The sequence below is a fragment of the Falco cherrug genome, chromosome 15 (assembly GCF_023634085.1).
Source record: "Falco cherrug isolate bFalChe1 chromosome 15, bFalChe1.pri, whole genome shotgun sequence".
Lineage (NCBI taxonomy): Eukaryota > Metazoa > Chordata > Aves > Falconiformes > Falconidae > Falco > Falco cherrug.
The window spans coordinates 15,265,344-15,288,154 of record NC_073711.1 but is presented as its reverse complement, the minus strand read 5'-3'; the positions used below and the strand labels follow the sequence as shown (position 1 = coordinate 15,288,154).

General features: G+C 49.0%; 1 protein-coding gene across 1 annotated transcript in view; it reads left to right on the top strand.

Moving 5' to 3' along the window:
- The window catches only part of GPC3 (glypican 3), a 154,986-nt gene extending 132,662 nt beyond the window's left edge, over nucleotides 1-22,324 (top strand). Inside the window, exon 8 of the mRNA XM_055727739.1 lies at nucleotides 21,031-22,324. Coding sequence (XP_055583714.1) covers nucleotides 21,031-21,206 — 176 coding nt within the window. The 3' untranslated portion in view covers nucleotides 21,207-22,324. The remainder of the gene's footprint in view (nucleotides 1-21,030) is intronic.
- Nucleotides 22,325-22,811: the final 487 nt, after the last annotated feature.

Below are 22,811 nucleotides of genomic sequence, written 5' to 3'. Positions count from 1 at the left end.
CCCTTTTCTTTTTTTTTTTCTCCAAAGAGGGTGCTGTTGAATGCTTGACTGAAGCAAGGATAGCAGAAACATACTGCTTTACAAGACATCCATCCTGTCTCAGGGTGAAAAAAATGATGAGGCCAAATGTCAGCTAGATTATCCTGATGGAACAGCTGGAATTGTACCAACTAAAACAGTGCAATAGCTTGATTATTGCTTTTCTGTTTCAAGTGTTTGTGTTTGTTGAAATTTCTCCTTTTAATGAAGATTTGGTTGGAAGTCAAGAATTCTTTGTCACTGACCAAATACAAGCTAGAAGATGAAGAGGGAATCACATATAGCACTTGGCTGAAGCTCTAATTGAGTGGCAGGTTCATTAATTCACTTTTGACGTCAGCAAAAATGATTTTTTTATTGACAGACTGGGAAAATTATTGGTGGCTTTCAGAGATGGGCTTGTTTATAGCATCCTTCAGCTGGTTGTTTGTACTTCTGTGACTCTTCTAGGCCTCTCATTGTACATAATGTAGGCGTTTTGAAGGGTTCTTGTAACTTCTGTGCTGTGAGTTCGTCCAAAGAAACAGCAAGTCTACAACTGAAGAACTAGAAATTCATCTACTGGAATCAGTTTGCACTTTGAGAAAAGCTACATACATGCAAAAACCAGCTATGAAATCAGCAAGTAAATCCACTGAACATATTAATCCCATACTCCTACTTTTCTGGTTCAATGTTTCTTAATTTAAAAAAAAAATAAATTAACTCCTCCAGTGTTGTGCTTACAGGTTGCAGATCCAAGCCCACCTGAGCAATTTGTATCCAGTATTTTTAGAAGCTGACTTCCACTGCCTCGGTCTATTCTGACCCAAAGCAAAGAATGAGGTACCAGTGTTTTTTTAAAGCAAGATCAGTGGAGGGCAGGTAAATCCCTGATATCCTCATATCCATAAATCACATGCATCACATTGCCAATGTGAGCAGACGTTGGCCTAAATCCTTCTTTTGGAAGCCCATATCAGTGCAGATGAGGCCGGTTCTTGGTCTCAGTATAGGGTGACTGGGTGAGGTTGAAGGGTTGGAGACGCATTGGAGTTCAAATGAGATGATGCTTTTGCTGTTACATGTACCGATGCACAAAAGTCTTTGAAAAATCTATGATTGCTTAGCGGTCCCTGATGTTTATAATGCCAGTCCGTTGGCAAAAGGTTTACCCTGTAGTCAGGTTGCAAGTTTGCATAACAGTTTGTGTTATGCCAGAGTGTCTAAGGAGGTACTTTTCAACAGCGTAATTTAGGAGTTAATGTATCTTTAAATTGTTACCAAGTGCAGCATTTTACATGACTTTACACATCAAAACAATTTCAAGCATGCAAAAATCTGCCCAGGTGCAATAGTGATAGTCATATTTATCTTTAAAGGATGATGAATCTGTTTTTCTGTGGCTGAAAACACATGAATTCTTCTGAGGCTGGGAAACACAATTTCTGACTCGGATACAAACTTGCTTTTCTTCTTGTGCCATTTTTCATTGTGGAGAGACAAAATAGTTTAACTAGATTTCCTTTTAAGGGGCAACAATAAAGAAATACTTCAGACAGAAGCAGACCAGGTGCTACTTGCTAATGGACCGACAAGATAACCTTACGCTGATAGTCAGGGCATCGTATCTGCACAGTTTGTCATACAAAGAAAGGTTTGTCTGCGAGCCTGATAACAATATAACATGTTGATTGACTTTTCACGTAGGAGAGGGTGCCCCTTTCAGGAGTGCCTTGGCTTTTACTAATGCCTTACTGCAGGTAAGCTGATCAAAGTGATTACGGGGATGTAATAAATGAGGCTTTAGGGTGTTGCAGGAGAGGGCTCCAGCCCTGGAGCGTGGCCCAGCCATGCTGGCTGAGGCATGTGCCCAGCATTTGTGTCAGTATGCCAGCACTCGGCTGTAAAGCATCGTGGGGACATCCTGCAGGCACGAGGCAGGGCCATCCCGCTCCTGCCCCATGGCTGCTGTGGCTCCTGGTCTCAGAAAATGGGGGATGTGGATGACGAAGGACTGCCTTCTCCCCTGGAAGCATTTCCACTCCTCTGCGGTCCCAGGCAAGCTGGTCCAGCTGAGATCCCTTCCCGGTGGACTCTGTATCAGTGTCCCTCGCTGTGTTGTCTTTAGCCCAGATGAGAGCAAAGACAGGTGGGTGCTGAGCGCCCGTATTAGCTCACCGTCCTTGGGATCATGCTGCAATTTGTCACATCTTATGCTTCAGGTGTCTGTGACCACCTTGGGCACCGCTGAAGGGCAGCAGGCAGGGGACAGCACTATAGCTGAGCTACTGCCGGGTGGTGCTACTCAGAAATCGCAGCCACCAGCTGAACACAAGGCTGGGGTCAGCAAGACGGGGATCCTTTGGTGCACTTCGCCGTGGTGCTGGGAATTTGGCTATGGGCCACTGGGAATGTCACACAGTGGGGACACCCAAAAGTCATATGCAGTCAAAGACACAAGAATACAAATTCATGGAACCAAGGGCCATGAAGGACGTACTGAACACAGCCTGGCTTAGGACGAGCTTGACGTGCTTCTGCTCAGGTGTCTTGGGGAAATACAACTATGTGATTAACTGGAGACACAATTAACATTGGGACAGGTGGCCCTGTCTCATTAAAAGTGTCTAGGAGAGGGTCCTGGGCTCTCAGCTGTGGCTGCTGCATTGCTGTCCGTCATCTTGCACTGAGGGAGATGTCCAAGAAAACAAATGATGTTTCATGGAAGCCACCACTTACTGGAAAACTTTTGGGTACAACATTCAGAGCATTCTTGAGCCCTAAAGGGAAGAAGATGGGAAATGCTGAGATTTTCCAAACTGCCTTAAAAAACTGATCTCTCATTTTCCTCTTCAGCTTTGAACAAATGTGTTTGTTTTTGTACAGGATACTGTGGCAATGACCTAGCAGTGCAAGTTGCAGCACTGCATTATGGCAGCAACTGAAGGCTCTGGGGAGCTGGTGTTTACTTAGATGTGGTTGAGTGAGAGTCTACATGGCGGTGATCTCCTTACCCAGGATCCAGCAGGTTCCTACTTGCTGCAGATGACAGCATTGCATTCTTGAAAATGAGTTTTTACACCTTTCCATAAATATAAGTGTATCTATCTATGAACTAATCAAACCTGATTAGATGAAGCTGTGAGTTAAATATCTGGAAGATGTCTGGATCTTTCCAAACCCTGAAAAGTCATGGGTTGTAGCCCAGATGGAGGATGAGGCGTTACCTGAGATGAGGCTCTCAAAATTAATTCAAGGGAGAGACCACGCTGGACTTGTACACGGGCTCAAGTGCGCTGGTGGATGGTCTCCAGCAGAAGGAAGCGCAGACCTGCCCAGAAAGCAGCCTGTCTTTTTAGTCCTTGCCAAAAAGATATCAGAAAGAGAGAGAAGGATGCTCCTCCAGAGAAATGTCTCAGGACCAGTGTTTTAAATCCATGTTTCTTTCTTTCTTCTCTCCACCACCTGCTTTGCAAACTGCAAAATAGTGTGCGTTTGGGTCCGGCCTGCAAATCACTCATCGGTCAGTGTATTACCAGGACGCAGTTGTTTACCGAGTCAACACCGCTCCGTGCGCTCCAGAAACGGGGGATTCATCATCCATCAGGCAGAAGCTATCTTCGACTGTTGTGCATTAGCCCTGACCTGTGCACGCACATCTGCCGGAGCTGACACCAGGAGTAACATGAACTGAACCAGGTGTATCCGTCTGAGCACTGGCTCCCCCGATTCCCAGGTGGACCTCCAGCAGATCCCCGACCCCTCGCACGCGGGGATGGATGAGCTGTTAACTGGAGGAGGGATGTCCTCTGTCCTGCGCGGTGGCTGCCGGCGGGCTGTGCTCTGCCTCTGCCATCCATTCCTGGCCCTGGGGCTTTTGTGGCTCCAAGGAGAGCCCAGATGGCTTTCTGCCATATCAACAAATTTCAGGCAGCTGAGTGCTTCTGAAGTTTGCTGGCCTTGCCAGCTTTTAGGGGTCTATGGTGCATCTCACTTGGGGCAAAAGTGGCTTAACTGCAAAATTTAACCTCCCCCCATGTTGCTTTTAAGGCAGGTTGGAAACCTTCTGGTGGGAAGACTTTGTGTTGCAAAATGCCTCTCTGCTGGAACTGGAATGTGGTGAAACATGCCAGAGTTTTTGATGGGATTTTTTTGTTTTGGAAATAAATTGAAACATCTTTCTCTGCTCCTGCAGCAGGGAAATGCAGGAACAGCCTGTTTGCCCATACCGCAAGGTAATACTGTCAGCTTTCACTCCAGAGTGGCTTCTTGTCTAAAAGTCCACTTGAGATTACATTTTTAATTATACCACAGAAAAAACATGAAATCCAAATGAATTGATTAGACTTTGTTGGAGTAGTATGTCAACTTGCCTTTCTTTTTTTTTTTAATACAACAGAAAATTTGGATGTGTTTTGCCCTTGTTCTGCTTTGAAGCAGTAGCGCATTCCCCCTTTTCTGTGGGAATGGAAATCTGGCACTTTGACCAGCTTCTGTTTCAGAAAATGTCTTCAGTGGTATTTGGGGCTCTCAACAACATCTTGGTGTCTGTTCCTGCTTTTTGTTTGCTTCTTGCTTCCTGGGGTCCCTGGGATGATGCTTTGCCTTCCCCTCCCATGGGAGGCTGGATGTGCACCCAGCACAGAACTTGAATGCAAACCCGACAGCACCTTTTCTTTCCCACACCTTCCTTCCTCCAAGGGCCCTCTCTGCCGTATCCCATCTCTGAGCAGCCAGGAGCTGTGCCTGAAGTGGCGCCTTGGGGCTGACACTTTTCTGGATGCTGAAGGACCCTGTGCACTGCTGCATGCCCAGGGAGCTGCTGTGCCCCTTGGCTGGCTGCTCCCTCGGTGGTTCTGTGCCGTGCTGTGCAGGGATGTGTGTACGGTGGTGGCAGGTACTGCTGGCTGCTGTGGGACCTGGCTGGCTGTGTCAGGCTCGGCAGCTGAACAGAGTGCCAGGGCACCTGTTGCCATCTCAGTCCAGCGCAGGAGTCCTAGCAGGCTTTCTAAAATGTAAATTATAACTGCAATGTGATACACATCCTTTTTCTCCCCCTTGCAACCCCCCCTTTCCTGTTTTAATTCAGTATCTGGAGCCTGTGTAAAATTGCTGGACTCAAAGCTATTTTGGAGTTGCTTGTGTCCCGTGGATACTGGAGACGCTTCCTGCATGGGGAGGCAGACATCTGCTGCAGCCTGTTTTCAGACTTTTTTGTGTTAGGCAGACTGCAGTTGGCAGGTGGGAGCTGGTGGTTATTATGAGAGTCTGAGTAATATCCTCTGCCTCCCTGATAACTGTCCGCCGCTTGCTCCGCAGCTTTGGTACACTTGCTCGTTCTCTTCTGGTTCTATGTAGATCGTTCCAGTAAAAAGTAAATAAAAAAAAGTGGTGTGGTCCCCAAAGTCAGCGCAGAACACAGCCTGCAACATCTCTTCCTCTTCCCTTGTCCACATAAATCATCTGCTAAGGCAAGTGCAGAGAATGTGGAAGAATGCTCTGCTCTCCCCTGGCCGCTAAGGGCAAACCTCCCCCTAGTGCTCCAGTGTCTGTTCTCAGTGCTGTCGCCTTCCATTTCCCTTCCTGGCACTTGTAGCTTTATTTCTGACGTTGAAAAGACCTAAAAGACAGTCAAGGTCCAGAGGAGGGCTACAAAAATGATTGGGGGCTGGAGCACCTCCCGTACGAGGACAGGCTGGGAGAGCTGGGGTTGTTCAGCCTGGAGGAGAGGATGCTCCGGGGGGACCTTATCGCAGCCTCCCGGTGCCTAAAGAGGCCTGCAGGGAGGATGGAGGGGGACTTTTTGCAAGGGCAGGTAGTGATAGGACAAGGGGGGGTGGCTATAAATCAGAAGAGGGAAGATTTAGATTAGATATTAGGAAGAAATTCTTCCCTGTGAGGGCGGTGAGGCGCTGGCGCAGGCTGCCCAGAGCAGCTGTGGATGCCCCATCCCTGGCAGGGCTCAAGGCCAGGCTGGACGGGGCTGGGGGCAACCTGGGCTGGTGGAAGGGGTCCCTGCCCATGGCGGGGTTGGAGCTGGGTGGTCTTTAAGGCCCCCTGCAGCCCACCCCATTCCGTGTGATTCTATACGGTGTGCACAGCACCATGCAGCCAGCACATAGCTATGCACAGCCAGGGGTGCTGTCGCTAATGAACTGATTTTTCCAAAAGCGGGGCAGTGGCAGATATCAGGGGCGGGGGTGGGGGGTGGGGGTGGGGTGGGGTGTCACGGTGGGAGCCTGGTGCTGTTGCGGGAGGCATTTGTCCCAGACAGGTGGGCTGTGCCAGGGGGGCCGCTGTGGCCCAGTGCAGGGAGGAAAGGGTCTGCATGCACGGCATTGCCCTCCTGGGCTCTGGTGGGACGTTCCTGCCCTTCTGCAGGCTTTGGTGGCAGTCAGAAGGCTTTGTCCTGGTGGCGTGTGTGTGTCCGGGCAATTTGGATTTTGTGGGGCTGAAGGTCCTGAATCTACCCCACCCCAGGCATCTCCTTGCTGGTTTTGATTTCCCCTTCCCACCCCCCAGATGCTTTATTTACCCCAGCAGCGTTGGGGGATGCTCTTCAGCCACTCCAGAAAACAAAGCTGAATGGTTTCTCCTGGGCCCCGGACTGGTGCCCCAGGTCTGCTGATCCCTTGGTTTTTCAGTGAACAAGTACAGGCTGGTGGGTCAGATTTTGATCTTGGAGGTTCGTCTGATCCCTTTCCCGCTAGTTTGCTTCTCTAGATATTTTTAATGGGATCACTGAGCAGCTGAAGGCAGCAGAGGTGGCACAGTGCTGTGGGCAGAGGTAGGTCTGGTGAAGCCTGGAGTCCCCAGCTGTGAGCATCCCCCACACACAAAGAATTCCACTGAACTCAGTCCTTGGGTATAGGTGGACTTGGGCACTGGCTTAAGTATCTTGCTGAAACTTAAGTGTCTGCTGGGCCAGGCACTTAATGCTATTAGCAGATGCTAAATAGGTCTTTCTTATTTAGTGGCCTTAATTTATTAAATCAGGCAGCAATACTTTTGGAAGAGTAGTACCGGAAAAGGGAGCAGAGCGAGCTGTAAGTTTCCAATTTCAGCTGGATCAGGCCCCTGGAGATCCGTGTGATCTGGTGGATTGGAGGCAGTGCTATTGCAGTGACTCATAAACAGATGTGCCCAATTTACATTGCAGCTTAATACCTTTGTTTAAAAAGAAAAAAACATTTTTTCAAGACAAATGTGTTAAAGCAGATGTTTCCAGTAAAACAAATACTTGTGTGATTTACAAACAGCTTCCTACCGCCAGAACTCATTAGAAAATGTGGAAAAAAGAAAAATGGTTCTGTCTACCCACAAAAGGATAAAATCCAAAAATAAGGACATTGAACAAAAAGAACTGCTCTGCTTGGGTTGGAAAGCAAGAGGTTTGAGAGTGATTTTAGTTGCTAATAGCAGTAAGACTATGACCAGTTACGTACATTAAGGAGCAGAAACCTGTCTGTAAAAATACTTAACCAGTTCCTGTTATGTAGGATACAGGGTAACTGGGACCACGGTGTGGGATTGCCTGGAGGTTCCTAAATCACTTCCCACCCATTGAAACCTACGCTGGGGCACTGAATGGCTGCAGGACAGCACAAACCCTAAAGCAAAGCAAACAGATGCAGCCCCCATAGCAAGCCCTGCTCCAAGGGATGCCTCCCTGGGCATCTCCCCCTCTGCATCCCACAGCAGGATGGGATGCACAGGGGGAAATACCCTGCCTTGACCTGCAGCTCAGGCTTTCTGGGGCTGTGCAGACCCCCAGCGTCTCTGCGTTTCCTCAGCGGGCTGTGCAGGGCCCGTTTACCTGCTCCTCCCCATTTTTGGGAGGCAAAGGCAGGTATGTGCTGAGAAACTCCTGTCATCTCTGGTCTCTTTGGACCCACTTTCCGCCCAGCTCCATTGTGGGGCTGCCGTCACGCAGTGCCTGCAAGCCCTGCACTCCTGTTACATACAATTTGACACCCCATGTGGTCTTAATGGGTTTCCCAGGCTGCAGCTGCAGCACAGCCACCACTTTTTGTTAGCGGCAGGGGCTGACAATCTCCTTTTGCCTTTCAGCTCTCCACTGCACAGGTATCATATTTTTTTAATGCACTTGTCACCTATTTCATTCAGGCATTTGTTGCTAAAGAAACAGTGGCAGCAGATGTTCATGGGTTGGCAGGCTGCTTGTCTCAATCCATCGCTGCTTGGCACCTGTGCCCTGGGCAAATGGGTTGACCAGCTTCCGAGGGGACATGAAATCATCCGGACAGGCGGAAAGATGGGGAGGCATCCAGCAAGCCCAAACTGAGCAAAATGGGGGAAGCGAGAGGCAGAGAGGGTTTTGCTGCTTGGCTGGAGCATTGCGGGAGTGGCCTCCAGAGTGACCAGGACCAGGGCTGTACAAGTCCTGTGTGATGTGTGTGAGTTTGACCCAGCGAAGGACGCCGGCTCTGCAAACGCTGCAGCGAGGGCGGTTTCTGGAGCATCTTGAAGTACTCATGGATATTGGGGTGCCTTCCCATGGCTCTGCTGGCAAAGCTGCTGGGGATGCCTCTCATGGCTGGAGGTGGTGGGAAGATGGGCAGAAAAAGGCAGCTGGGTCATCTTCTGCAGCCTGCCCGACCCAGGGAGGGGGGACACAGCAGCCCGGTGGCCAGCACCGCACGAGGAAGCAACGAGGATGATTTGCTGAGGGTTTTTTGCTTCTCAGCACATGGATGCAGGATGTCTCATCAGAGCTGTCAAGTTCATCACTAGGAAAAATGACCACTAATGCCAGAGACCTCTTGAGGCGTCCTTAGAAACAGGGGCTGAGTGGATGCACTGGAGGATGGCTGCAGGACGGAACTGCTCCTCGCCTTCCCTGCACCCTGCTGTGTCTGCTTTCCGTGCCTTGCCATAAGGAGTGTTTTCAGAGCAAAACCTTGAGTGGCTGCCTTCACAGGAGGACTTGCTGGGACGTGTCTGGAGGAATTAAAAGCATCCCAGGAGGAGGAGGCTGCTGCTGTGAAGTGACTCTGGGCACTCAGAGGTGCTTTTCCCAGCTTGCCCATCAGTTCTTGTGAAGCCTCGTTGCAACCTTGGCTCAGTTTTAGCCATTAGTGAATGCAGGTTGGCGCTTGGGTCTCAGGGATCATGAGGCTTCAGTGTTTAATTGATCTCTGCAAAGCAGAGGGTGTAATTAATGCATGCAGCGTGCTTTGAGACCCTTGGGTGAAAGGCAGCACGCGATTGCTGTGCTTCACCTTTCCAGAGCAAACCCACACAGCTAGGTCTGTGAAAATCATCACTGGCTGTTGCCACATGCCATGCGTGATCATCCCAGGATGGCTGCTCATGGTATCACAGTGTTTTGGGGTCTTTTGGTCTGCCAGTGCTGTCTTGGGGAGGGCCATGAGCAGATATAGCCTAACACCTCCATGCTAAAACGCTCCCTGACCGGTGCAAATTGTCCTGGGGACATGGAGCCACGTGGAGAAAAAAACCTCTCCTTACTCCTTAAGAAGGGGACATCTCCTTCTGCTTTCCTGGTGTTTCTACACAGGCTTTTGAAATTTGTTCCTGAAATACCTTTGTTTTTCAGCCATTGCTTCAAACAAAGAGAAAAAATTGCCACTGGTTGCTTAGTGCTGATTTTAGATTAAACGATCCGGCAAAGACTAAGCAAACTGGGTAAAAAAAAAAAAAAAAAAAAAAAAAAAAAAAAAGGCATATTTTAGTAGCTTAAGGACAGCCAGCCTGATACCTGTAAAGCTTTTTTTCTCACTGTCAGCATTGTTTTTGTGGGTGTTAAAAGGAGAGGAGAACAGATTGCAGGTACGTTGAGTTCCAGCACAATCAACTGTCATTATTTAAAGAAGATGCTTTTAACCAAGTCTTTAAAATTACCTCCCCGTTTCTCAATTGTCAGGTGTAAAACTGCATGTCGTCGTACAGACTTGTTCCCTGTCACACACCATCCTGACACTGTCGCACCCGCTCACGCTCTGGGTGATCTGCAGACATTTTACACCACTTGCCACTGAGCATTAACAGAAATAAATTAACACTTTAAAAGCGTAAATGCTGTATTTCGTAGGAGTCAGGCAGGATATTTGGAAAGGAAAGAAATGTAAATAGAATGAAATTCTTAAGCAAGATTATTGATATGACAGGACTAAAGAGCTTGGGGTTCTGTGAAAAGTGCCTCTTTTCATCCCTCTAATAAGTCCATTACTTGCACTCGGGAATATTTTAAGGTCCTTTTCATGCTGAATCTGGAGTTGAGCATGCTTTGCATTTCAAGCTTTGTCTATGAATCAGTAGAAGCCAAAGTTATTTCTGCTTTAAAATAACAGGAGCAGGGAACAGCTAATCTCTTTTCATTCTGAGTCCTTACATTATTTTACTGGACAGAGTTTGTGTTGGCTACAAAACAGGGCATTCACAAAATCTATGAGAAGGAATTTAGTCTAAGAATGAAGCCTAGATTGCAGTATGCATAAAGACTCCTTCTCCTAAGGCCATTAAGAAATTCCAAATCTGAGCTATTTTGAACAGTGACATTAAATTAGCCTTGCTAATTCCAGTAATTCAAGCCGATAGCTGAGTTTACAAATCTACTAGATGAGGCCTTCCCATAATTACAATCTCAATGTGCTTTTCAGCTAAGGTGAGTTGGCACAAAAAAAGACAAATAAATAAAAGGGGGGAAAATGCTCTTTCTGTTCTGGTTTTGAGATGAATATCTCTAAAGAACAGTTAAACGGCTGTATTGCTCCAATAAGACGTCCCCTGTCCTCGACTGGTAAGTTCATTTTGCCTCTAATGTGCAAGTGAAATGCAGAAAAGAGACTGGATTTTGCCCTGCTTTGTTTTTTCTGTTGTCTCTTTTCAAAGAAGCATTGATGCTGCTGGTGCTTGTAGTTCAGTTTTTAGTTGTTTATTTACAGGTGGTAATTCCTACTGGGAGATGAAAGAGTCTGACTGTGTTACCCTCTTTTGTGGGAGGAAAAGCCCCAACCTTTGATGGATAAATTCAGCTCAGAGCAAGTGGAGCAACGGTACAAAGCAGCAACCCCCCTTGTTCCTCTGGAAGAGTTGTTGATTTCCAGATCCCAACACAATTAGATGTTCCCAGAGTAATGTAAAGGTTTTGAGGATATGTTTCAAAGCCATAAGGCACAGAAACATGAAACAAATAAAAATTGAGTGCCTTATTTAAATGGGTGTTAATTTTATTAGAACTGAGCTGAGCTAATATTAGGCTGAACGTGAGTATTCACATCGTCACTTTGCTTGGGCTGCAACGTTCATAAAATGTCCTTTTGATCAAGCTGTAAGTGTTTTGATCCTTATTCTGTGAGCATCATTCAAAGTGACCTAACTGTAGCTCCAAACAGGCAGCTGCAGCTGCAGAAGTCCTTGAGCAATAACAGGTCAGGAACTTGAATGGGTGCTCTTCTGGGAGTGCTAATATTGCAATCCGCCCCCCCCCCCCCCCCCCTTTCTTTTTCTTTTTTTGTTCCAAACAAGAATAAAAGCACAAAAACTTTCACAAAATAAAAATTCCTAACAGAAGATTGTCCTGCCTCCATTGACTTTGGATACTTGAGTCAAAATATTAAACAAAATGCTGATTTTAATGTATCAGAATAGTAATGGCATGGCTGCTAAATATTTTGGTATCATTGGCACGTGAGTGTCTGACCTTTCTCCCATTGCTAACGTTGTCACCATTGGCACAGCCAAGAGAAACATCTTGATTTTTGGAAGACCACCCTGATTTAAAGAGGACAATCTTCTGCTGGGCACCTGCAGGGTCGCATGCAGCTCCTGTAGCTCACAGAACTGTGGCAGCACATTGCACGGTCCCCTGGAGCCCGTGCAGAAAACAGATGGACCAAACAGCTCGCGGGAGGCTGGCAGGCATCCCCCCCTCTCCCTGGTGCAGGCAGATGTCCTACCAACGCATGGCACCCATGGGCTCAGGTACATGCGGCAGATAACGCTCCAAAATAGTGCTTAGGGCAAAATCAGGTAGCAGCAGCTGTGCTGTTTTCAGGGGCCAGAGGGAGATGCCGTTGCTCCCTCCCCCAGGCCAGGGTGATGGCCGAGGAAGAGTGTGATGGGGTGGTGCAGGGCACGAGCCCATCTCTTTTCTGGGAGGGTGGGAGAGGAGGGAGGCTGAAATGGAATTCTTGATTTCCAGGAAACTCTTGTCTCTAATCTCCGTAATCCGTTTTAGAGAGGATTTTGTATTTTTCAAGGGATTTACAAACTGGATTATGTAGCCTTTTTATTTTGATTTTCCACTGCGATTGTGACATTCCTGAGAGTGAGCTGTGAGTGCTAGAGATAGGATGGAGGAGGAGGAGGTATTCGTGGACTTGGACCTTGGAGCCCTGTTGCGCTGCCATCTCCTCGTTTCACTGCTCACTGTACCAATGGATGTGTCCCTAGAGCAGTTTGGATGCTCCCACGTGAGCCGTGTCCCCCCGTCCCTGGTACCCTCCTTGGTACCCACCTACAAGCTGACCCACGGAGGTGCTGGGCGGGAGCCGGGGGCCGATGCCCTCCCTCCCTTACTCCTTCCTCCTGGGGTGGGGACAGCCGAGGTGGTCTCTTTGAGCTCACCCACGGCCCTGAGCAGTGGTTTGGTGAGATCCCATCCGTGGATCCCCAAGCGTGGCAGGGAGCCCTTTGGCCCCCAGGAGAGAGCAGGTGTGATGGCACGGACCCAGCGCAGCCCAGGCACCGCAGCTGTGGTGTCCCAGTGCTCAGCTGGCGTGATGCTGGGTTTCCCATCGGAGCTGCTGCCGCCACCCACCTCTGGCTTCCAGCACCATCGTTCCACTGGTGCTTTGGGACCAGGGTTTGCTCATGGTCCAGGAGGGAGGCAGGGAGCAGGAATCAGCCCTGTTTGTGTGTCAGATGTTACACCTGGCGAGCAGCTGGGTTCGAGTCTGTCTCTGCAGCCATGCAGAAGGCGGTGCAAAGCCAGGTCCTGCTTTCAGCCTACAGTGGCTGTTACTGGGGCTCCTTCCAGCTCAGGGAACGTGACCTGAAGCTGTTAAAAGGTTCCAGCCTATGAACCCAACCCTTCTTTTTCTATATAAAGTGGGAAAGTCTGGTATGGTGATGTTTCCCAGGGCCTCCTGCATTACCCCATTTTTATAGGCTGAAGTCACTTTAATGTTGTTTTAATGCAGGGCGAGGGGTTTGTTTATTTATTTATTTTAGCAGCTTAACGCAATTAAAAAAGCTGGGTGGTGCTGTAGCTTCAGCTCCCTTCCCTTGGCAGCTCTCTCACCTCAGCCTGTGCTCTGTGCAAACGTCCCCCCGGCATGGGCAGGGGGAGCTGGCTCTCTATCCGCGCCAGCGATCCTGGGCAGCGTAAGAGCACAAAACTTCAGGGAGTTTCTCCAGGAGTGGAAGCAGGGTGAGCAGATGCCTGTGCACCGCCATGTCTGAGTCTACCTGCCAGCTCTACCTGTGGCCTGAGGAGGTATGTCCATGCCCGACCCAAATTCTTGACTTATGACCTGAAGTCTCGCTCCAGGTATTTTCCTTGGCATCGTGAGTTGTAGCCTGGTGGAGTTTCTGTCAGTTTGATCCTCGGGCTGGGAGCGCTGCTCAGGCGCTTTCCTTACGTGTGTGCTCAAGGAGCAAAACACCAGCTACCTTTGATTTTTCTATTCCTTACCAGTGTAAGGCAATGATGGATGTCCGGGGATTTTTGACTGAGCGTAGACATTGCACAAAGACCTGGCCCCTTCGGATGGAAGAGGCACATTCCTGGTTGCCTACCGGGAGCATGAGTGCCACGAACCCTGGAATCCATGGCCTGGGCCCTGTTCAGGTCTGGTTTCCACATATAGTGAGTCACAAAGAAGATGTCGGATGTTCCTGGGTGCTGTAACACCACCAGGAATTTTCTAACCGAGCATTGAGAAATATCCTTCTGCCTTGAGGGCTGCTTTTAGCAGCTGGCATCTGGAAGGCAAGGACAACTGCTGTTCCCCTGAGGACTGCATCTTGGTGGGTCTTGCTAGTCCATGAATGTCACTAAATGTCCTGACCTTGGAGAGTTGAAGGCCAGCAGGTAGCAAGCAAGAGCTGCCTGTCCTGGTCGTATCCAGGGAGCTTTTTAGGGGAGCAAAGATGAAGAAGAAAATTCCAATTTGATGTGATAATGTTGTTTTCAATCACTGGAGGAAATACAAAGTGTTTCATTTTGCTCTGCTGTCAATGTTCCCTTACCTCCCAAAATCAAGACTGTCCTGAGATGTCTCAGGTGACAGCAGAGGGATCAGAAGGGATCGCTATGTAGCTTTATATCTTGAAGGTCTCCAAAGAGGGAGAGGGTGACTCTGTGTCTGGGTGGGCTGAGATACATGGGGGATCTGCAAGAACATTGCTTGAGCCAGTCCTATATTGCTACCTCATAAATCACTTCGATTCCATCCATCCTCTTCTGTTTCCATCTTTTCCTCTCTTTCTTTCTTGACTCCTGCCTTTGTAGATGCTTTTGGCTGTCCATATTTAGCTTTGTATTTTTCAGTTCTTCTCTCCAAAGTTCCTTTAGGTAGCAGCTCTTTTTCTGGATGATACAGCTGGATGTCAGACTGGGGCATGATGCTTTATCTTCAAACTACAAGGACTCCGGCACTTCCAATTAATAATGCTAATGAGATTTGTTAATTTTTAATAGATTACATGAGCATGTTTTGCTAAACATGTTTTTGTGGCTCCTCGCTGCAAGTACAGTTCAGAAACTCTTTCACTTGCTGCCAAAGGGAAAATGATTAATGCGATTGCAGATGCCAGATTCTCTTCAGGGTAAATCTAGAGCACACCAAGGAGCAAAGAGGAATTTAATCAGAACATTTGGAAAGTAAACATAGGCCCAGGTCGTAATGATAGCCCTTCCTCAGCACCAGCCTCTGGCCAGGGTGGGGTGGGGATGTAGTTGCTTCAGTTGGGGTCATGGTGCAGCCCCTCTGCCTGTAGCGTGTGATGTGTTGGGGTTTTGGGGGTGGTTTGTCCCTTTGCCCCATGGAAAGCTTGAGGACATCCGTGGATGAGACTTTTGTAATAGTGCTGGAGGTCGGGGAGCCCAGGTGTGGGTCCTGGCTGCCTCACAGAGCTCATGGCCTTGTGTACCCTGAGCGGCATCTGGTTGCACCCCTGGTGTGAGGCTGAGCTGGAGCTTCCTCTCCTCTCCGTACTGGATGGATGACTTGATGCCCCCAAATCAACCTGGTTGCTGCCCTCCAGATTTCTTCAATCCTGGGGGAACTTCCCCCCAATCAGTGCTGGTTTTGTGGTGGTGCCTGCAGTCTTTGGGTTGCTCACAAACACACGCTGCAGGCTGTGGGCCATCCGTGGCACGCCGCCAGCTGGGATCTGTCAAAGAGGCAAGGAGGGGGAAAAGTTTTGGTTTGCAAATCAGCAATCCCAAACCCGATTCCCTTGGGTTTCTGCCTAGGAAGTTCGGTTTTACCGCTCACTGCTGAGCCGTGCCAGGCTCCCTCGGCCACGTTGCCGACAGCAGCAGGATGATGTTGAGCTGGATTTTTCCTTCTTTTTTTTCCCAAATCTGTATTGCCAAGAGCCGCACCTCCTAAATTGCTGTGGAGGAGGTGGAAAAGCAGAGGCACAAGACCATGCACATGCTGCGCATCCTTCTCGGTGATCTCGCAGCCGTGCCAACACAAGCACTGCGCCAGCCCCGGCGCAGCATTTTAATTACATGCTGGCGCGGCCCGCACCTACGGCTGGGCTGTTGCAGCTCGTTGTGCAAGGAGACAACTGGCAAACTCGTTGGTGCTCCAGGATTTTAGTGGTAATAAGCCAGAGGGCAAAACCTCCCTGGTCAGATGAAACCATGCTTGGCTAGGTGTTTGAAAGAGTTGAAGGTGTTTTGGAGAAGCAGAGGGTTGGGGATCCCGGCTGTATCGGCGCGGTTGTGGCCATGTGTGCTGTGTAATTCCGTGGACTGGTTCAGGTGTTGCCTTTGTGGAGGCAGAGCTGTGTTTGTAGTATGAGCTGTTCGCATGAGAAAGCCAGGTGACTGGAGGCTGAGGTGAGCAAAGCTTTTGGTGTGCCAACAGGAAGAGTCTGGGATGAAATCGGACTGTTCTTCTAGATTTCAGGTGCAAACACCTGTGAGAGTGAAGTGGTTGGTGCTGTAGAGGTGGAGAGAGCTGGGAGCCAGGGTCAGGTGGTCTGGTCCGTGGAATCACAGGCTCTTATGCTTTGCCTTGCGATGAGTCAACAACTTGGGCTTGACTCAAACATCTCTCCCTTTAAGCAATCCAGTCTTGCTTTGGAGACAGCCAGTGTCTACTGCATCTGTTGGCAACTTTTTCCCCACACTGATGAGGCTTGCTACTTAAAAAATCGAATAAAGCAATGCACCCTGGAGATTGTAATTCTTGTTGGTGATGGTAGCATGTGCTTTCCTAGACAAGTCCTGAAGGACAGACACAGGCAGCTGCGACAACCTACCACGAGAGCTGCAGGAGCTTGCCAAGCTGCCTTACTTGTCTCTGACATTTCTACTCGATGCATTTTGTGCTTATTGGAAACACATGGTCACAATCCATTCCCTACTCCCTTCACACCACAGAGTTTCCATCATCTGCAAACAAGGGCCATCACCACATCCCCGCCAGCGCTTTGGCCCACTCGGCAGTCTCCTTTGGTGAACACGCTGGGTTAGGCATGATGGTTTCTCCTGGGGGGAGGGGGATCCCCTCCGCACCCGTCGCCGCTGCACGGGGCACCAGCAGAGCTATCGAGTGACACGGCCAAGCGGTTTTCATGCATGGCCATCCATTACGACGCTGTTACTATATTAGGTCCATCGCTGGAGCCATCTGCCGGGGCTGGCTTGGCAGGCGGGCAGCCCAGATGCCTGCCTGTGGGATGACATTCCCTGGCTCCGGGCTCTGGGCAGCAGCCGAGCCAGCCAGCGGGAGCCGGGCACTGTCCGCTTGGAGGTCATTTGCCAGAGTGGCGTTTGCTGGCAGTTCTTTACTTAAGACCACGTTGTCCTTTGAGGGGTGAAAAGGGGTGTCTCAGTGGGCAGCGGTGGATTTGGCATGGAATGCCTGCTGTAACGCTGCCTGCGTGCCAGTACTCATCCTCCCGGCTTCCTCTGTGCCAGCTGCCGTGGGACTTACACCAGCTCCAAACCCACCAGCTCCAAAGCCACCTCCTCCCACTTCAGCCACCTTTTGTAGCAGTCTCCAAAGCTAGCGCGGCGCAGCGAGAGGAGCTTTTTAATGATTCCTGCCCAATAAGCTTATGCAGAGTCAGTATGCCTAATTCTAGTCCTAATCCATGGAAAAATGCCGCCGCTTTATTTTGCGGATGCAGAAAGTGTGTGTTGTAGAGCTGGCGGCAGGTTTTGTCATCGGCGCTGCGAGACCATTGATGCTTTTGCTGTCCCGGGAGCACAGCGCAGCAGCTTTGTGTTAGAGGGGCTTTTGTTACAAAAGATGCTTCCGGAGGGACCGGCTTGTGTTCGGCTGGAGACCTTTCACCAGCTGTGTGAGGACGCCGGGAAACAGCACGGCACGCCTGGCTCGCATGAGGGGGAAAAAAAAAAAAACACCCAGGGCTAATGATTGACTATTATTTTAAGGGGATTATCTAATCCGCAGCCCAGAGGACAAGAGGGGCCAAAATGAGTGAAGATTGAATATGTAATTAGTGCAGATTCTTGGTAATACCCTCTGGGCTCCAACTGATTATAAACAGAAACAGATTTTTCTAGTTTGTCCATGTTGTTGTCGTCCATCCCTCTCTCTGTGTGTGTGTGTGTGTGTGTGTGTGTGTGTGTGTTCCCTCATAAAAAAAAAAAAAAGCCTTCAGGCCACCGGGCCACTTTGTAGTAGAGACTTGCAAATGAAGTGGGTGATCAGAGCTGGGGCAGTGGAGACATTTAATGCAGAAGACAGCTGGGAGTGGGGAGGCACAGGGGCAGCTCCTCTCTGGTTGTTTCGCGGTGTAAAGGCAGAGTTTGGGGTGGAAGTGACCCAAATGGCGTATGTCGAGGTGAGAGTCTGTTAGCCTGCACCTCCATCCCTAGCGGTGGGGATCCTCCTCTCCCGGTGGCAGTGGGAGCAGGAGGTGCAGGGATGCGGCAGGGACCTGGGCTAACCAGGGATCCTGATGAAGGCTGGAACCATAACAGAGCACTCTCAAGAAGTCAGGGGACATTTGCTAATTTGGATTCCTGGATTTGAAACACTTTAAAAAAAAAAATAAAATAAAAAAAATAACATTGTTATTGCCTGGACCTGGTTTATCAGCTACCTCAGGTCTGTTAGAAACTAATACTTTTTATTTGACTTTCCTCTGATGTACCAAAGGTCATTAGAAGTTAAGTGAAAGGGATCTGCAAGAGTTACGGATCCATTATTAGTACAAAATAAAACATGTCTGGCTAAATCCTTCAAGCCTAAAAATACAGTTGGGCACAAATAAGCTCAGAGAAGGAAACAATGGAAAGAACAGTGAAAACAAACGGCACACCCAAGCACTAAACTTCTAAAGCAGTTAAACAGGGCTAGGTAAGACAGCTCTCAAATCTCTTGATGACAAGAGGGTTTCTGTTCCCTTCTCTTTAATTTGGTCAAAGAGGATGAATGAGAGAGAGTTGCCATTCCCATTTGGATGAAATGCCATGATTTAAACAATTACCCTTACTCAAGTTCAGGTGAAATCCCGGAATTTGAAAATTTTCCATGTAAAAGAATGTTTGAAACAATCACTTTGGTACACTTTGGCTGAACGTCTCCAACATGATTCAGTTGCTGCATTGCAAAGCGTAGAGGAACTCGCATCTCGTAAATTACATTGCAGAATGAGACTTTAAATGGGAATGCAAAACCCCTTTGTGCTGTTAAGGGCCTTGCTGAAACACTCTTTTGATTCAAATTTCTATTCTAAATGGAAGGCAAGAGTAGTTACTCGGTTCCTGTGGATTTTTGTAGTTTTGATAGGATGTCCGATAAGAGACTATTCTGCCCCAAAAGCTCTGCTGATCGGCTGCAGATCGCTGGCCTGGAAGTGCCTTATGGTACTGCATGCCATGGGGCATCTTTTAGGTTTTAGGAGTCTTTGGAGTGAGTGGAAACACCTTCCAAAACACACCAGGGCAGGCCGTATTTGCTTTGAGCACTCGTACTGGCTGAGGCATCTTGTATAAAACAACCAACTGCAAAATAATCTGCTGGGATTTTATTAACACAAAATCCCTTCACTCACTTTGCAGAAATTATCTTGGGGAAATAAGATGGTAGGGCCAGGCTGCTCCCAAACTTTCCCAAAGCCTGAACATCCTTGTGCCTGAGGGACGACTTCTTTCTGTGCTTGGAAAGCAGCACAGGATGGGCAGAGGTGGCCTCCTGGTGCATCCCTTTCAGGGTGGCACCTTTCCCTGCTCTGCCCGTGGCTGTGCAGCTCTGGAGGACAGCAGCATATCTGTGCTCTTTAAGAAGAAAAAAAGGGAAGTTGTGGAGAAGAGGAAGGGCAATATTTGTGGGAACCTCCTAGAGAAGGCAGAGCTTATCAGGTGGGACTTGGTTGCACCTGGCCCTTTGTGTGCATGGGTATCTGCTCCTTTTCAGCTGTTTCTGGCCCTCTTTGATGGCTGGGCTGACTCACGTGTCACGCTAACATCGTTATGCTTTTGTTTTGCAATGTTTGGGTATTTTTGATTAAGAAATACAGCCTGTTTGCCTTGGCAGTGGTGCTCATTGGATTGATGTGGCGTTTTTTAGCTAGAGTGTTTATTCAGCCTCTTGGATTCTTTCTCAGGGGTGGGGTGGGTTGATCCAAACCCATCAGTATGCTGGTGATCCACCAGGGCTTGTGAAAGGCTTGAGCCAGGGTCTCTTCTGATGGAAACCACCAGCTTCCTCCACTTCCAAAGGCCAGGCTCTGGGGATGAGGTGAACAGGCTTAACTGATCCCATCTGGGCAAGAAACCTGCACCCCAGAAGGAGACAGCAGCAGCATGAGAAGGGGTGAGCGAGGGACCCATTGCCTTGAGTCAAGCGTGGGTGCACCCACTCGGGCCAGATGCTTAGCAGGTCCAAATGCACCAGCTAGATCTGGCTAATGGCATCTTAAAACACCTTTTGTTTTTTGTTCTTGGCCCTGAGAATTGCTGGTTTCTTCCCTTTCCACATTGTCTGTTTGGGCTTTTTTATTCTTCCCTGTCCCAGGGAGACAACGGTGAGTGTGACTCCTGCTCAGCAGGTCCTTTGCAGCCACTGATGGGTTGCCACAAGCTTTTCCCCTGTTAATGTCACGCTTCTCTGCCAAGACTATCAAAACTGTTATAATGGACCTCTTGGGTTGGAGCTCTCATGTGCTTCACCTCAAAGTCCCTGTTTTGCAACACCATGTGCGATCTATTCATATTCCTCACTCTTGAGCACTCTGATGAGGTGGACAGGGGATGGGTGGATTTAAGTGCTGTAAAGAGCATATTTTGCACACATAAAACTGCAGAAATGCAGAACTCCTCAGGTCCTCCAACCAGGAGGTATTTGGGAGCAAGGCCCTGTGCTGGCTCTGGGTTTGGGGAACTGTTTGTGCTCGCCTGGATTTCCTCACTCCTGCACGCATCTTTGCCATGTCTGGGGAGCAGACACTGCTGAACACCCGCTTTGAAGCTCAGCTGATTCTCTTTGGTGGTGGCTGTGCAGTAATCCAGGCCCCCTTATCTCTTTTGCTTTCTTACAGTTGTGAGCTTTCGGTCTTTCCAAGCATAGGGTTTTGTGCAGGGTACTGGGAGGTACTCTGGGACCTGGGCTGGGGGCAGGACTGGCGGCATGTTTGCTAAGCTCTTCTGGCCCATCCACCCCTGTCACGATGCCTTTGACCACACTTGGACCCAGCTGTCCCCAGCTGTCCCCAGCTGCTGGCACGGGCTGCCCTGGGGACCCTGGTGCTGGTGGGCGCAGGATGTGCTGCGCGTCTGCTGCTAACCGCTTCTCCTTCTGCTTTCAGAGCTGGCATACGACCTGGATATGGACGACACCTCCGCAAACAAGCAGCTTCTGAATCAGCAAAGCAAAGACGACACTGCGGTCCCCAGCAGTGACCCCGGGAGCGCAAACCCCCACCCCAGCCCTGCCGCTGCCATTGCCCTGGTCCTGCTGCTGCTGCTGGGACACCGGCCGTGAGCGGTGCCGATGGCATCGCTCTGTGTCTCTCCATGACTTTTTTAAATGAGGAAGACATTGAGAACCTCTTCTGAAATATATGCACATTTCCAAAGACAGGGCAAATAAGACTTGAGTCAGTTTTATAAAAGAATATGGTATCTTCACACAAAAAACTCCCTAGAAAAGCGTTTGTTCATGGTAAACTAGTAAATACATAACAGTGCTTTTTAAAGATAATAATCGTTTAATATGACAAGGTTTGTTTTAAATTGTGTTCCTTGCAGTTTTTGAAGTCTGAGGTCTCCCTTGCTGTTAAGTTGAAGACTGTATTTCAACTTGAGTTGTTCAAATGTGCATGGGGTACAGAAAACCTATGATTTATGAAATACTCTCAGCAAGATCAGACCTCTGATCTTAGTTGACTTAATACAGATTTTGTCTGTAGTTCAGGCGGGTTTTGTACTAACTACAAATTTGAGGCTTACCCCTAGGAATCTGGCCAGGCACATAATACGGAGCGTGTGTGAAGGCGGGAGAGAGAAGGTCAGACATATAGCAGGAGGAAAGGTGCTGCAGAAGAGGAGTTGTCATGCACTGGGATTGTTGTGAAGATGTGTTCCCATGGGCACAGAGCACATTTGCATCATGGCAAGTTGCAGGTGATTTTGCTGCTTGCCTCCCACCCAGGTTCTGCAAAGCCCTTCAGTGCAGGTGGCCAGTCCTCACCAGCGTCCTCGTGGTGGATCTGGGCTAAGCCCTGCTGCGACCTGCTGGTTGATGGTTGGAGGGCTATCCTCTGGGTTTCAGACACCTCATATCCCATCTACATTGGGGTGAGCACTGGAGCCATACGGTATTCCCGTAATGCAATGCCCTGGTTTTAATCTTCAGAAGTGAAGCACCTCGTTTCCCACTGGAAATCTGCAAACACAGCTCCAGCCAAAGGACAGGCAGCGTGGATGCACACACTGTGCTTGACAGGGACGTGTAACAGGCATCCAACGCATTGTGCTACGAGGGGGGGAAAAGAAGAGGATTGGCAGGAACCTGAGGCAGATGAGACTCTTACGTGTTTCTTTGCATGTTACTTTACTTAAGCTATCTCTAAAATAAAGATGGTTGCTCTATAAACAGTGCTCTGGAAGTAGCCTCCCATGTGTGCGAGGCGATGCTCTGCCTTGTTCCTGTTGCCAGCAGTGCCCGGCTCAGGGGCACTGTGGAAAGGCTTGGCGCTTGGCTCAGTCTGATTAAACGGATGGGCTGGGGCTGGGGAGTGTTTGCTTTGGTTTCATTCCTGGCCAAAATGGTTACATATTTCTGTTTAAGATGCTGCCTTTACTCAAGTGATTACATCCACAGTATCTTTAAGCTGCAGTGTGTGGATGTATGCGTGCATACACTCACACGCACATGGATGCTTGAGATATTTGTGTGTCAGGCCTTTTTAAAAGCAATTTTGTGTTTGCGAGAAAGTAGATAAATCCGAACCATGCAACCAGGTGGTTTGCAGAGCGGAAACTTTGCCCAGCCTCAGTGGAGGGGCTGCTCTGCCTGACCCTGATTTGAAGCACTGGGGACTGCATGGAGTGATTCAGGAGCTGTGTTGGAGGGAGAGCTGACTGC